The following is a 17,063-nucleotide window of genomic DNA, read 5'->3' on the forward strand; positions in this document are numbered from 1 at the left end:
AGCGAATAGCTTTTGAAGTGACGCTTATTTTGCAAAAGAGCAAGCAGGGCCCTGCTTTTACATCAGGAAAGTGCAGTTTGGGTTTCCTTGGTCATTATCAGGCAATGTGCTTACAACCCCATTCTGTCTCCATGCCACCACTGTACGAAAGACTTGATGTTTCTTTACTTTCCACACATGCTGTCAGACTGTCCTATGCAAGCTGCTAGAGAAAGCATCATCATCTCCCTCTTGTGTTCTACACACCGAGAAGTTAAAAGGCTTCCTCTCCCCCAGCTAGGTCTGAGGCTAAAGATAAGGACTGGCGTCTATCCTACCCAGGGCAGAGCTCCTGGGGAGAAAAATGGTTTGAGCAGGCTATTTGGGACTGGCCAGAAAAATCCAGGGAAGGAAATATTAGTTAAACGGTGTGGATAATCAGTCCTATTACACGCACTCTTTGAAAGACAGGAAAATGCCTTCTTGTCGAGGAGGGACACAAGATTTCCCTAAGACCACTTCAGCTGCTGCCCACAGAGCAGGTCTGTATAAGAGCTGAACCCACTTCTGCTCCCTTCCAGCACTGTCCGGAAATCCAGAGACAAGGAGTTACTGATCACTGGGGTGACTGTATGCCTCCAGAATGCACCACGCGTGATTTTATTTCTTAAAGTTAATTCAAAATGTTAAATAAGGATATTGTTACTATTTAAGAGTAGAGAACCCTTTATTTTTTAGGGTATCTCCTTAGTGTAGTAGTGTCTTATCCTTCTGCTCAAAGAGATAAACTTCTCTGTATTTCCTTTTTAATTAAGAAGTGTTTATTAGCAGAAGAATCGACTTTTTAAAATAATGCCAGAACTGAAAAAGCATTTAACAATGAGTGTTAATTTTATGATTGCATGTTAGCTACAGTGCTTATTTCTGACCTGTTATTTATTAGGTGTAAGTTTCATCAGTTTCATGCCTCTTATTGGCCCGATGGTACTCAGGTGATAACAAACCCAAAGGCAGTACCAGCATGTTCAATATGTGCATGCTACTTTTATCCATATACATTTGATATTTTCACGTACGTATATATTAGATATATGCAGGCATGTGTGCCTGTGTGGTTCATCAAACTCACCGCACAGGAGGTATTACATGACAGTATTGGGACTGTTTACGCAATTTTAAAGATAAATTTGTGAGGCAGAATAAACAGATTCGGGTACTGACAATTTCTTAGACTATCAAAAGGAACTATCCCCAAACTCTTTCCGCTGCAACAAATCGATCACATCTAGACCTTTTGCTTTTACATATTCAGACTGCTTCATTCAAAACTTACACAAATAAGCTTAACTGGCTTCCTACAGAGGCTGTAACTGGGAATTTAGATGCCCACCTACTCATTTCTGATTTTTTTGGTGTTCCACCTTTAAGGTTTTGAAATACTAATCCTTTAACTGGTGCACGTTAATAACCTTAGAAAAGTTTCCTGTGCTTTTCTCTCAGCAGAAAGGGTGTTGGGATGCTGTCATTTTAGAGAATATTTAAATAAAGATTCTTTAAAGAATCCTTAAATAAAGTTCATAGACACTGAATGGTTTCAAGTTCTGCACTTAAGGTAAGATTAATTAAACCTGTATCACCACATTTTGGATGTTTCTTATTTTAGAAGGGAGTAGGTGAAGACAGGACATGGCATATTTCTGATCCTGACCCTTCAGTCATGTTTTTAGAAAAATATAACAGCATAAGCATCAATATTTTGTAACTGCAGGCACAGCAATAAGGGCTGGGGTTAGCAGTGGTTTCTCAGTTTATAGCACAGACAGCTATTTCTGTGGTATCTAGGCCCCAAATTCCTGGGATGCATCGAAGCCTGTGTCCACACACACCTCACTGACAGGACTCAGGTGTTTGTCCGGTGATCTGGGAGACCTGGAAGATGGCACCAGCAACTCTCATTTACAGGGGAAGTCTGGGGAGGGAAGGGGGAGGTTTGCATGCACAACTGCCACTAAAATTCACATTCACACTACAGTGCTGAACAATTCCATAATTCATCACTGTTGATCTTAAGAAAAAAAGAATATTCCTATTCTGTTACCTGTGACCAATGGAGCTACCTATTTTAGACATTCATGTTAGGAGACTGGTGCTTGGTCTAAACACCCCTCTTTGCTGACTGTCTGAAGAGTTTGAACAAGCGATTCAAGCAGTTTATCACTTGTGAACTTCAGTGTCATTTTAGGGGACTGGAATATGGCCTCCGAGCTTATTCCAAGGCCCACACCATGCTCTTAAAATCTTTGTTAAAAAGTAAATATTTTAATAAATAATAAAGGATTTACAAAGCCACAACATGTTGCTGGAAATTCTGAGATTTCACTAAGAGAACATCATACCTGAGCCTCCATCCCCAAGCAGAACTCCAAGCTAAGACCCCTCTGATCTCAGCGGGTCACCAGGTGGCGCTACCACTTACAGTCTTACAGGCTCACTTGACATTGCAGGCTCTGAACAAAATGAATGTACACGTGTACGTTCAGAAGATAAAAGACCTGTTAGTTTAAGGACAGAGACTGCCTTTGGGAATAACAGCAAGCGTTCGCTATGCTTCAACCTCCTAGATAAAACACGCTGTGTCTGTAGGGCTGTACAGTAGGAATAAAAGTTACTAGAGCTTCTGAAAAGTTAGTCAGCCACAGGTTGTAACAATCAGATGATCACAGGCACTACAAACAACTAACTCCATGCCATGAGCCAGTAGTAGGCTGACTTGGCAGACCCTGGAAAGCACTATTTGGTAAATGCATAATGCCACAGCAATCAAAAGTTTTAGTTACAATACGTCAGAGATGGAACTTGCCTCTTCCTGCAGGAACGACGGTACTGACTTGCTCAGTCCTTTTAGTTTTTCAGGATTGGAAAACAGCTTATCAGGCTGCGGAGGCACTGTGGAGACTCAAGAGCAGCAATTCAAAAGTTTCAAAAGAGTTCGTACATCAAAAGAGTGCAATTCCATAGCAGGGCAGTTAGAAACAAACAACTTCAGATGAAATACATGCACATGCAGTTTACACCTTGGATGCAAGGGTTTACTTTTCTCCATGGGACTCAGAGATGCTACTATTAGGAAGGATAATTTAGTTCAACATCTCCTATAACATGGCCCACAAAACTTCGTCTGGCAGAAGAAGCGTTCATGTTGCTTGACAGCATATGACAACAGGGTGCTGAAAGCAAACTCTGATCAAATGTGATAAAACATTTTCATTTTACCTTCTATCTTTCCTTCCTAGAACAAGGGTAAGTTCACTGATGTACTAACCTTATCGTAAGGTTCTTGGTAAGAAGATAGTCTACAAGACAATTCTGTTATTTCCTAGTCCAATTAATGGCGGTAAGAATATTTATGTAAATCAAGCAATGTTTAGATGTGAACAAGGAAGTTTCAAGGATTCGTAGTTAATTTCACGATGCATATCTCATTAACGATGCAGATTCTTGCAGCATATCTCTTCAAATTTCAGAGAATATTCCAAGCTGGAAGGGACCAACCCACAAGGATCATCAAGTCAAATTCCTGGCTCCACACAGGACCACCCTAAAATCAGACCCTATGTCTGAGAGCATTGTCCAAACACTTCTTGAACTCCAGCAGCTTGGTGCCATAACCACTGCCCTGGGGAGCCTGTCCCAGTGCCTGACCTTTGCTATACCTTTACTGAAATTCACTTCCTATGTTCTCCACCAATTTCATTGTACAAAGCTTAACTGCACAAGCTAAAGCAAAAATCCAGTTTGCTCTAAGAGCATGAAAAATTCTGAGAATTGTGGGCTAACACCACTCATAGTTAATATTCTACATACTAAAGTTCTTTACACTGGATACAAGTTGTTAAATGCACCAATACTGAATAACTTATGACACAGAATTATTTGGTGACAGACAGACAGCCACAGGAGCACGTATCTATTGCATAAAATTAAAAACTGCACACAAGCTGGGGTTGTTTGCAAGGCGTTAAGTTAAGCTTTTCCAAAGCTTTTGCAGCTGAAGCTCAAATAGCGGTTAACATAAATTACTGTCAGTATGCAGTTAGATGCAGCTTCCTCATTCAGCAGCTATCTAGTCCAGACGTATAACTCATCAGCCATTACATTAAAAAGGATTTTTAATGTATTAGTTTAAATATCAGCGGAGAAACCTCTCCACTGTCTGTTGGAAGAATCCTATTACTCACTTCCTGCTGCATTTTCATTCCTCTCTTGATCCTGATCAGTTTTCAGACCTGCTCAGTGCAGTATTGACAAGTCATTCAGTAGCACAAACAGCTATACGATTTTATAACTAACATCATTATCCTTTACATGTGGCAAGTCTTGACTTCTTCTGACCCCATGAATTTTTATGTTTTGCATCATTCTCCTCTTTTGAGGAGCTGAATCATAACAAAGGGAACGCGAATGTGCAAGCTTAGCAAAGCAAAAACATGATTGGTATTTTCAAGAGAATTTGCCTTATTCTGTCTGTACAGTTATCAATTTGGCTGGATCCATAAATTTTTCCAAAACTTCACTCACTAAATTTAACTAGAAAAAGCTACCCCTTTCAGACAAGTGTCTGCATAATCCATATTGAATGTACATGTTTCCAATAAGGCTGTCCATCTGAAGGTAAAAATGAAGCATGATATTTAAGACTTGTTAGTATACTGGACATGGCATGTATTCTATTATGTTATAAACAACTAACACTCAAAATGCTTAGAAGCATCTAAAACACGACAAATGCAAATTTGCAGAACTATTTTTTTAAACTATAGTGCCACAATGCAGTAAACAGGAAAGAATTGTGTTATATTCCATCATATTCAATGTTACTTGGTGGCTTTCCAACATGTTTATCTTGACATGTCCTTAGAGAAGGTTTGCTTTTGTTTTGATTAGGTTTGTAATTTCTGAAGGAATACAGAAAAATTTGACAGTAAGGCACCTGTAATGCACTAACAGATCGATGTTCATCTATTGCTTAAAGTAATTCTGCTTTGCTGGATTGAGATAGGAATTTAGAGAGGTTCCTTTTTCAACTGATGTATTCTGAAGAGTGTTTTGCATGAGCAAAAATCGTCTTGCATCTTACAATGCAACAGATGAATAGACAAATTTAATATTTAATTACACCCAGTTTTTCCAACTGTGCTAGTGTTCAAAGCTCTCAATGATTTCAGAAGCTGTTTTATAGGCTGAATGGCCAAAGATCAAAATAGTACACTGCTGGGTGGCACAGTTTCTATAGATGCAACAGGTCATAACAGAAGTCTAGTGCTTAAGAGTAAAATAACATAAGAAAATTTTACAAAAGCATTGAAGTCGTGATGAAGTTAGTTAAATTTGAAAGAGTAACACAATTCCTACTTTCTCAAATCTTTCACTAGCAAACAGAGAACATTGAAAAACAATAGATTTCCATGCAGACACAAAAGATATTTACCATCTTCAGCACTAAGAGCTAATTCTTCCTTTGGAATATTTATTTTTCCTTTATCTGTGCAGGAAAAAAGTAACACGTGGTTAGAAAGCTTGCTGTTCAGTATGATAAAGTGGATGGCAGTGGTAATCACAGAATTAAGGACCAAAAAACAAATACAACCGAACAACAACAACAAAAAAATACACCAGCAGAGCAACAGGAATGGTTAAATTCAGGAGATGCTTTCAACTTGGAACATTACTTCAATTCTGCATCCAAGCAGCGGTCTCATCTTGACACAGTTTCTACCAGCATGCTGTTACAGCAATGTTAGTGCATAACCTAAAATCCGGGAACTAGTTAGAAGGGAGCAATAGCATAAGTAATATTAGAAGAGTATTTCGCCAACGATAGCCAACATCTTTCAAAATCTACACCTCCACGCTTCAGTTCTCAAACATCAATTCAGTTCATGTCTTCCCCATTAGAAGTGAAATAAGTATGAAAACACTGAGGAGCAGCATGAACGGAGACAGGAATAAGGACGATAATAAGTTATAATCTTAGGACGCTACAGAGGGAGTTCAGGGATGAATGCTAAGTACAATCCTGTCTCATTGCATTCTCTTTTAGTTTGGTTATATTAACTGCTAGAATAAACGTAGTAGTTTCACCTGTGAAGACAACTTTTTCATACTTCCACTGTCTACTAATTTGAGCCAAGTAAGCAGCCAGAAATGAGCAGCAATTGTAGCTCATTGCTGATTTGAGTGGTTGCACCCAAATACTTTCACTATTGAAAACATTTTCACTATCCAAAACCAAATCATCCCTGACTGACGCAGTGCATTTTTGGAAGATGTCTGCTCAACATACCAGTGTTGTTTCAAAAGGAACACTAAGAACTGAAAACTAACCCATATGAGACGAGAATTCAGTTTTACCATACAAACTCCATGCTGCTTAGTGAGAAGCAATGTAAGACAAAAATACTGCTTGGCAAAGCTGTATGGAAACACAGCACAAGCATGTTTAAGCCGAACTGGGGGTCATGGGAGACACACACAAGCTTTGTGCTCACTTGAGGTGGCTGATGGAATGTCCTCTAGACTTTTGGAAGGCATTTTCCTATCTGCACTCCTTTTCAAAGCCATCAAAACAGGATTTAATTCTTCTGAACCTGTTACGAGACAAAACACATGAACACTGCACACACAGACATGCTTTTTTAAACAAGTCACTTAAAAAAAATACAACCATGGACTTCTTTTGGGAATCTTCTGATCTTTAACAGAAACCGTGAGTATTCACTCAAAGTGTTAAGTAAATCCTAAGGGTCAGAGTCAGGAATGCATTGTGTTCAGTTATTCCAAAATTAGAGACATGCGAACAAGACAATAGCCTGGATTTTGAAGAAACTACTGAAACTGACACCTGACCATCTTAACTTAAATTCAAATGGAAATTGGAGTGAAGCAGACCAATTTCAACAGTGTTTAAGTTAAGAATCTTTTCTCTCTAAATTCCCTCAGGTATCAGTAGGAACACACGTTGACTCGACCTGTGTTTGTACTGACTAATGAGGGAGTTTAAGACAAACATGGTACTTAATTGTCCAAGAACTAGGTAGGATACATTCAGATTTAGCCATTTTGTTAAGAAACAACACAAACAGAAGTTAGTAGCTTTGGTTTTTCCCCTCTGTAAATTTGTTCGTTATATTTTTCTGCCCTGTGAAAGTCACTTCCTGTTCAATATAGAGTAACAACCACAAATAAAAAAACAACCTGTGGAGAGATTTCGATCCTTGAAATTATCATGCAATTGTCTCCAAGATCAGTTTCAGGACAGACCTAGCTCCTTCAGAGTACTCTAAGACCCTCTCTCCTCCGTATTTCATTTCCCTCCCACTGCAGCCAGCCAATCCGGCCTTACAAACAGCAATAGTGTAATTATAGGCAAAAACAAGTTGTGTTATATTTTTCCTCATTTGTCTTGCAGAACAGACTTCCAGCTGATTTCCATTGGAATCTCACTTTCAAAATAAGCTCCAGAGTTTCTTAGCACGCCCCAGCAACATCACAGATTGCTCAGGCGGGTAAGATCTCAGAAAATTCCCAGTCTCTCAGGAGCAGAATAAAAAGGTTAAAATATCACATTAGACATGGACTAGAGCTTCCAGCTTAACCAAGTAATGAGTCTTCATAATTAGACTGCCTCATTTATATAGCCATTTTTTTTGTGCAACAGGCAGCAATACTAAATTAAATAGCACGGGGTATCGGTACTGTCTTTATATCCAGCCACAGATTTACCTTTGAAGATTAGCTGGTCAAGCTAAATAAACTCAGTCAGCCACTGATTATTTTTTCCCCATCTTTTAATCCAGGGTATTTAAAAGAAATACCAGAATTCGAGTGTTATAATGTTATTGATTCAAAAGAGATGTCCCAAAGGAGGAAGAAAAGCATAAGGCATGAAGACTGATGTGATTGACTCATGCTGCTACACTCCCATGACCTTACCCAAATCTAGTAGGTGTTTGTCAAAAAATTGCAATTAAAGGACTTAATTAGTTCTTCACATCTTTCCAAAACAAATATCCAAAGCATTCAATTAAGTACCAGAGTTTTGGTTAATATATTTCAAGTTAGCTACCAGAAAAGCTGTAGCCATGTTTAACAACCCAGCACCATGAATTTTAGAAATCAGATGGCTCACGAGTTGAACTACCGGTTCCAGAACAGGAATCAGAGTTTTCATCTGAAAACCTGGATCCCAAATTTGAGCTGTCACCATCATCTTCATCATTATCCTCATGCTGAAAGGCCAGGCAGAGTCGAGCTCCTCCTGGCTGGGGGGAATTGCTCTCATCTTTAAGAGGTGTGCTTGTTCTTCTCAATTGCAACAGTTCTTTTAATTCTAAATTATTTTCAGAGGCATCCGAGGATGTGCTTTCATCTGTCCTTCCTATGTCATTTACCTTGAATGGCTTGCTCACAGCTGTATTAGTCTCTCCTTCCAGGGGAAGGAGATCTATTGGAGGCACATTTCTCTGTTCTTTTTGATTAAAAGCCCCATTTCTTTTAAGTAGGTCAGAAGCTTTAATATCTACTGAAGCCTCGATATTCTGTTCTGGAGCTCCACTCTTGATAGCGGTCTTCATCTGTGTATGATAAGTAGTTAAAGCATTATGATAAGGCTGTGACATTGTTGTGAACAGAGACTCTTTTTGTAATGGAAACATACGATCCCTAGACTTCTCTTGCGATACCGGAGATGAAGCTTCAGATGCTTCTTGAAGGAGTTTTTCTAACGAGCTACTGAAATCTCTGAATTTTGCAATATTTGAAACAGAAGATTTTTCTATTGTTTCTTCTATTTCTTGAGGGTGATCTCTCTCTTCTTGAGGAGGACGACAAATACTTTGACTAGCTGACGTTTTACCTTGCATCTTTTCATCCATGTTCTCCAGCATAGGAGCTGGTGTTTCAGAGACCTCTTTCAGTAATTTTTGCAAGTTAACATCAAGTAGTTTATATTCAGCCTTGGACAGTGCAGATGTTTCTGTGGTCTCAGTCTTCTCCTGCAGTGACACTCCATTGAGTTGGTAGGTCACACTTTTAACTTGCACCTCAGCTGTCCTCTGTAACGTCCTGTCCACACGCCTTGGTTTAGGAGGTGGTGTTTCAGAGGCCTCCTTCTGCAGCTTCTCTAAAGCTGAACTCAAACCACTGACCTTGGGTGGGGCTACAGACTTCTCTATGTACTCACTGATTTCCTGCAGTGACTCTCCATCATGCTTATAGGTCGTGTTTTTAACTTGCATCTCAGCAGTCCTCTGTACTGTGTTGTCCACACATTTTGGTTTAGGAGGTGGAGTTTCAGAGGCCTCCTTCAGCAGCTTCTCTAAAGCTGAGCTCAAGCCACTGACTTTGGATGGGGCAACAGACTTCTCTATGGACTCACTGATTTCTTGTGGTGACTCTCCATCGTGCTGGTAGGTAGTTCTTTCAACTTGCATCTCTGCAGTCCTTCGTTCTGTGTTATCCGCACGTTTTGGTTTAGGTGGTGGGGTTTCAGAAGCCTCCTTCAGCAGCTTCTCTAAAGCTGAACTCAAGCCACTGACTTTGGATGGGGCAACAGACTTCTCTATGTACTCACTGATTTCCTGCAGTGACTCTCCATCACGCTGATAGGTCGTGTTTTTAACTTGCATCTCTGCAGTCCTATGTAATGTGTTGTCCACACGTTTTGGTTTAGGTGGTGGGGTTTCAGAAGCCTCCTTCAGGAGCTTCTCTAAAGCTGAACTCAAGCCACTGACTTTAGATGGGGCTACAGACTTCTCTATGTACTCACTGATTTCCTGCAGTGACTCTCCATCATGCTTATAGGTCATGTTTTTAACTTGCATCTCAGCAGTCCTCTGTACTGTGTTGTCCACACGTTTTGGTTTAGGAGGTGGAGTTTCAGAGGCCTCCTTCAGCAGCTTCTCTAAAGCTGAGCTCAAGCCACTGACCTTGGGTGGGGCTACAGACTTCTCTATGGACTCACTGATTTCCTGCAGTGACTCTCCATCATGCTGGTAGGTCGTGCTTTTAACTTGTATCTCAGCAGTCTTCTGTAACGTCCTGTCCACACGCCTTGGTTTAGGAGGTGGTGTTTCAGAGGCCTCCTTCATCAGTTTCTCTAAAGCTGAACTCAAGCCACTGACTTTAGATGGGGCAACAGACCTCTCTGCGGTCTCATTGACCTCTTCAGACTGACTGATATCTTGTTGGCATATTGATTCTCCACTACAATTAGTTTGTGATATATTATTCACTGTTTCAGATGCTTTCATTCCTACCCTTAATTCAGAAGGTTGACATACAGAGGTTTCTCTGAGCAGGTTCTGCAAACCAGTTTGCATCTTCTGAGATCCTCTGAGAGGATGTTCTTTTGATGAAACAATATTTTTTTCTATACGTCCGTTAACTTCGTGCTCATGAAGACCCATCTGTTCCTGGGGTTGAGAGATAACTGGCTTTTTGACTGGCTGGACAGAGTCCGTGTTTTGTGTGTGTGTTACCTTCAAACCTTTTAAGGTAAGAGATCCTAGAGGCAGTTCACATATCACAGAATCTAATTTCTCTGTTTTTTCTCTCTCAGAGGCTTGTGTTTGATGTTGGATTAACACTTGCTTGCTCACATTATCTCTGCCCTTATCTTCCTTCGATTTTTTTTGGTGGGTTATTGAAGTATTATTATGAACAGTATTATTTGGCAAAGAAACATCTCTCCTGTCAATGCTACTCTGTAATTTAACTCCAGCATCCCAGAAGTTTCTCAAACTCTGAAACTGTGAAGGATTTGAAATTTGATTTTTGGACTTCTCACTCATTTTTTCTTTTAGAGAAAAAACCTGGAAGCTGGGCTTCTGTTGGGAACAAGCACCAACTTTTCCTTTAAATGCTTCTTTCCCATCTTTATCTTTAATTTCTGGGGAAGCTGAAGTGGCAGAAACTCTAGGCTTTATGTTACTGGCTTTTGCCAATTTTGTGGATTCATGAATTTCACCATCAGCTGGAAGTGTTCTTTCTGGTTTTCTAACTTCACGGCCTTGTCCAAACTCAAAAGAGTTTTGACATTCATTTTTTGAAGCCACAATTGCATATCTCAGTTCAGTACTTCTTAATGTATTCTTGCTCTGATCATCCAGTCCATAAGGTAGGTGTTCTGCAGTTGGCTTTATTTTATCACTTTCTCTGAGACCTTTCAAGGCACCACCACCTGATGCATTAGTATTGATACCAACTTCTTTCTCGCTGTGACTGGGGATAGTTTTATCCCTTTCCCAAAATGCTCTAATCTCCCTTATTCTTCTTCTTTCTCTTATCGCCTTCTCCAATTCGTATTTCTGAGCTGGTAGCTTGTGTTCATGATGTTCCAAGACACGTGATTTTTGATTTTGTTGCTTGATTTCTTGACCCAATTCTTTATCTTTGATTCTTGTACAGTCAGGCTCGGTTAGTGATTTGTCATTTTGCTCCTCATTCTCTTCCCCCTGCTTAGGTCTCCTCCTCTCTTTTGTCATCTGTTTATCTTCTGAAATAATTGTTGTGGGTGAAATAGCATTCAGTTGTTTATCCCTTCCAGATGGTAACTCTTCTATAACTTCCGGTTTTCCATCCATGCTAGTTCCACTGTGTTCTGTAGGAAGAACTGTTGTTCCAGTTGAAAAGCCAACTTCTTTGAGTTCCCTGCCTTGGGATCTGGCTGATACAGATTTCCTATCTTCAGTACCAGAACTTCTTTTAAACCAGTCTAAGACTTTTGATACAGATTCATCTGCCACTTTCACAAATTCATCAGCATGTCTGTCAGGCTCGAAAGTGTGTTTAGCATCTCGTTCCTCAACAAGATCAGGCTTACCTTGTTGAAGAGCTGCAGAATTGGTGTTTGATACCTCATGTGCTTTTGTCTCAGCAGAAAGCAAACGTTGATCTACAAACATAAACAAACTTATCAGAGTTAGGAATCAGACACAAGACTAAAAATTTTTCAATCTTGAAAAAATCACTCAGTTTCTGTTTTTGTGTTTGTTTGAACTCTTAGCAGAAGAAAAAGTTCTCTGTTCTTGTGGTTTTGGAAGGGACCATACTGCAGGCAAGAGTGTGAAAAATAAATTCCTTATCACTAAGATATCCTACTGAAAAGTGATCTTTTTCTAGAAGATAAGCCATAACACTTTTGGGAGTGGGAGCAGGTAAGATTGGTTATTCCTATTCTAAAGGAAATGGCTCCAGTGAAGGGGGAGGGAGGAAAAAAAACATTATATTTGTGTTTAGTCACATCAGCAAATCCTCAAGTCACAATTGGATTACTACCGAAGACAGTCAACTGCAGTACACCAATAATTCTTCAGTTCCCATCCAGACACATCTACCAGGCTTTATTACAGGAATTTTATCCAGGTGCCACCATGTCACCTTTATCATCCACATCAAAGATGCCTAGCCAGGCTCAAATCTGGTTGTTAACCCTTAAGAATGCCAATAGATCATCTAAAAACATGTAGCACATTAGAGAATTAGAATCCAAGTGTTTTAGAAATTCTGCAACATATAGTATTTACTATCATTTGTTTCTTAATTCTTAATTTTTATATACTAACAATTCGAGCATTAATGCAATAGCATACAGCCTGTATTCATTCTCTTCCTCACTCCTATTAGTCTCTTACCAGTAGAGTTTTTGAGCGACTTTGATTCACGGCTCAAGGACTGGTTGGATTTATTTTCACGTGTCTCATCAACACTCAATTCTTTATTGCTATCTGATAGGATATTGGTGGAGGTCTTCTGTGGAGTTTCAAGTTTCTTAGGAGTAACGATCTTTGTTTGGAATGTTTTATTAACCAGGAAGGCTGACCCATTAGTGTCACAAGGACTGGATGCAGACTTATCTTCCTGTAAACTATGTGTTTTCACATGTACAGATGACGAATGGGTTCCCAAAGGCTTTACAGTGGAAGTTTGCTTATTCCCAAGTGAATCTGTTCCAACAGCATCATTTACACTAGACTTTATTTCACCAGATTCTAACAAATCAAGTTCTCCTGTTTCTTTGCTGTGATGTATCTGTGGGCTTTGCAGAGATTCTCTTTTTCCTATGCTAGATGAAAACCTCACTTGTTTTAATTTTTCCATTGAAATTTGTGTGGACTCTTCCGCTTCCTCTGTAAGAGTGTTCTTCTCAACTTCTCCTTCGAAAATAGTTATAGTAGGAATACTATTCTTACTCTGAACATCTAACATCTGATTAACACGAACTTCTGAGTCAGTGGAACTGGAACTCGAACTGCGTTTGAGAATGCCCCTAGGAGGTATACCAGTTCCATTAACCCCCTGGGTCCGTTTGGCTGGTTTTGGAACAATGTCTTCTCTTTGTGGCACAGGATCTGTTATTTTGTGAACTAATTTTCTAGCTTTTGGGATGGGACGCTTAACCAGTCCATTCTGTGACTCATCCGTAGGTTCCACAGAAGGCTTCTTAGGTGTCTCAGTTTCATCATTCAGTACGTTTGTTTTAGGTTGGCTGTCTATTGAAGGTGACAAAATTTCTGCAAGATGTATACAGAGAAGAAATCATGAGTTTACAACGACAGTCATCTGCATAAACTCAGGGGCATGACATGCCCCCTGCTGATCTAGAATGCAGTGATAACATTGGTTCATTAAAAATGCTGCAAAAGACAGTAGGAAAATGAACACAGATTTTGTTTTTGTGTATAGCAGGATGTTTTAACAGATGAAAATACTCTAGTTGATTAATATTCCTAGAATAAGAAAAATTTGATGATACCAAAGATAGGAAGCACACCAAATTTTTGATCAGTATAAATCCTGCAAGGGACAACTTTGCAGGGAAGGGCAGCTTTAGAATACACAAGCCTCTCTTCAGGCTCAGAAGACAAACAGCAAGCTACAGAAAATCTATTTTCATTTATATATAGAACATGCTAAAAAGCAGGAATGATCTCTCAGTAGGGATATGAAGATCCTTTTTATTTCTAATGTGTAAGCCTCCCTCTTTTCTGTTAAGAAGCCTCATAACACATACAGGAGAGTAATTTCCACACATAAACCTGTAAATTACAGTCTCAACTGCCCATACTGTGATATATCATCACTTATCTACTTGCTTGCAGGGAATACTGGGGGCAAGACAGGATTTATTTTTATTCTAAAATAAACAGGGCTGAGAAAAAAAAAGATTAAAGACAGTTAGGCTTGACCCTTCTGTTGAGCTCACAGCAGCAATTACTGGAAGGTCATATAGATAGCAATGCCCAACTCAAGGAAATTTCTATGTTCTCTACTAGTGATTCGGGACAAAACAGTCCTCTCAGACAGAGTGCATAATGCTGACAAGAACCGTGGGTGAAAAAAAGAATCAAAACCCATTTACGTGTGTGAAGCAGCCATTTTCTTAAATATATTCATGTTTTACGTTACGTTTGAAATGAACTAGATGATAACTTAAGTAGAATAGTTATGAAAATCTGTTTTATCCTACCATAAGAAGCAACAAAAGTAAAAATTTCCATATCCACCACCAAGAAATTCAGTCATGTTAAACATAGTATTTACCCTTCTTTGATAGCTGAGGTAGAATGTCTGGTCTGTTTTCTGATTCTCCACTGCTCAAGTTATCACCTGATACAGTGGAATTAAATGGGTTTCTCCTTTGCTAAAAAAAGGAACGAACATTATAATTGGAGTCAAGTTATTTATCAGTACAGTTTTGGCAGAATAAATGAAAGTACAGTGATTTCCTCTGCCTCACTACCCTGTTGGCAGAGTCTAAAAGCATGCTTCTTAAGCTGGAGACATGACAAGAAACCTAAATAACATGAACCATGGAAGTATCAGAAATGCTAGTGACAGCCTAATCCTGTTCCTCCTAAAGTCACTAACATCAGAGAGAAACCACCACTTAAAGACATTTGAAAATCCCAAATTGTTGCAAGTTACAAGAAATTCTCTCTACTTCTGTACTTTACAGATAGGGGAAGATAGCAAGACATTTCTTTTCAGTGGCTAAAGGAGTTGGAAATAATGTCAAGCACAGAAAGCCAACGATTATAGCCATAACAGTACATAAGGACTGAACTTTTACTGGTTTCCATTATCTCCTTACAAAACAAAAAATACTATTTTTTTTCAAACTTATTATCTTTCTTCCTCAAATATCTAATTATTTTGATCATTCAAGCAAAGAAACATACAAAAATGTAAAAAGATAACATCTGCTGTGTTTGATACCAATCATACCTTTACTGGCGAGACTGCTGCCTTCATAGATCTTCCCTCTGGTTTGTCCAATCCAGAAGTTACTGCTTTAGAACTGCAAGGAAACAACATATAACAACTTCAGCAAACTGGGCATTATCTTAAGCCTTTTTAAAAATGCAAAAACAGAAATTCAATTGCACATACTCAAATACGACCTCTTGGCACCTGAAGTTTTCTCTTCAGTGTTCCCATCAGATTTAGAATCACACGTTCTCCTTTCCATATCAAGGGGGTGACCTTGATGATTTATTTCCTTGCAACAATTTCTTTGCTCGGTAAAGAATTCAGTGTAACTTCTACTTGCCAGGACAGGAATGGTGTTTTTGATATCTTTTAGACTTTTGAGCGAGCTTTATGTAAATATAGTCATTCTCCAAACAGTACCAGTATTACCACTATTCTTGTCCTACATTTGTACTTCTAGGACTGAAACCAAAGTGGAGAAAATTGCTAAGTACAGTAAAAAGAGAGCTTTGCAAAGTGTCCAAGCTAAAAAAATCAGGGGAGTTCCCTGAGCACTACAGAAAAGATTTGACATGCTACAGACAAGAGCAGATTCCCTCAGAGGGACACCTTACAAGCTATTCCTTCAATTAAGATGTTATCAGACCACAGATTTTGCAAATGAATGAAGTTATTAATTGTCATCCTGACTAAGTATACCCCAAGGAAGGAGAACTTAAAACAGCCAGAAGAAACAGCTCCTGTATTACATCAAAAAATATTTGACTATTTGCAAAAGGATTTTTTTCCCCTCAGTCAGATTTTGTTTATATTTTGAGTCTAAAAGATCTCTCTGATCATGTAACCAGCAACAGTCTGCCCTGCTGGGTAGAGAGCAACATTCCCAGCTTCTCCAGGTTTCAGCACTGTTAACCTCAAAACTGAAGAAGAAATGGCTGGTGGCTACCTGGACTGCTAAGCACATCCGTAAAGTGAGATCACTCCTATAGTACAAACGGAGAAACATCATTACAAGGAAGGTAATTAACAGGCAGCCTGAACACAAGGTGTTAGAAACAAACAAACAACAACAACAAAAAAAAACAGTTATCTGAGCTATAACCTTCCCCATCTCTTCCTTGCTCTTTTGGTTCAACACTACCTTTAAGAAATACACTTGTGTGCATAGTGATACAAACTTCAGGGATGCACCAAACTCACAGGTGAGCAAAGTAAGTTGTTCTTATATTTCAACACTAACTGCAGCAGCCTCTCACATGCACACACCAGCTCTAAAAAGATTCTGTTTTTTCATCCCAGCTCCTAAATAAGAAAAAGTATAGTTCTCAAAGAGCTTAATATTGAAACTTTTAATTTCTTGTCAAAAATACTTCACGTTACAGTTTTGATCCTTCGTTCTAAGGCTTTTTTAAAAAATGAAGATACATATATTTAAAGAATCTTCAATCTGCCAGGCTGGAGTTTGGGTTCTTTTTTTTTTTTTTTTATGAGCACTTGAGTTTGCGCTTTTGTTTTTATGAGCTCCTGTACTTTATGTCTCATCTTGACCATCTACTACCCAACAGGACAAACTTTTTTTTTTTTTTAAGGTCTAGGTCATGAATGCTTCAACCCTTCCCTCATTTTAAACAAGGGCAATGCTCTTATGTACTCTGGGTGTAGGAAACTTATCAGACATTCTTCTGACTAGTTTCCTTTTTTTTTTTTTTTACAGGTGGAAAGAGAATTTTCAAAATGCTTATGGAACACGGATACAATAACACAATATTTCAATGCAATGCTACTTCAGATGTATCATAGAAGAATTAAAGAGT

General features: G+C 39.0%; 1 protein-coding gene across 18 annotated transcripts in view; it reads right to left on the reverse strand.

Annotated features, from left to right (window-relative positions):
* The window catches only part of SYTL2 (synaptotagmin like 2), a 59,681-nt gene that overhangs the window by 7,424 nt on the left and 35,194 nt on the right, over positions 1 to 17,063 (reverse strand). For 7 of the 18 annotated variants that reach the window (XM_080581371.1, XM_080581357.1, XM_080581369.1 and 4 more), the window contains 8 exons: positions 15,265 to 15,337; positions 14,581 to 14,680; positions 12,672 to 13,550; positions 8,168 to 11,932; positions 6,528 to 6,626; positions 5,468 to 5,521; positions 4,218 to 4,265; positions 2,840 to 2,934 (listed from right to left, as the gene is read on the reverse strand). In XM_080581371.1, the coding sequence (XP_080437497.1) occupies positions 2,840 to 2,934; positions 4,218 to 4,265; positions 5,468 to 5,521; positions 6,528 to 6,626; positions 8,168 to 11,932; positions 12,672 to 13,550; positions 14,581 to 14,680; positions 15,265 to 15,337 (5,113 nt within the window). The remainder of the gene's footprint in view (positions 1 to 2,839; positions 2,935 to 4,217; positions 4,266 to 5,467; positions 5,522 to 6,527; positions 6,627 to 8,167; positions 11,933 to 12,671; positions 13,551 to 14,580; positions 14,681 to 15,264; positions 15,338 to 17,063) is intronic. The other 11 variants (XM_080581363.1, XM_080581358.1, XM_080581365.1 and 8 more) reach the window with 3 other exon arrangements.

Source organism: Anser brachyrhynchus (assembly GCF_964034855.1).
Source record: "Anser brachyrhynchus genome assembly, chromosome: 1".
NCBI lineage: Eukaryota > Metazoa > Chordata > Aves > Anseriformes > Anatidae > Anser > Anser brachyrhynchus.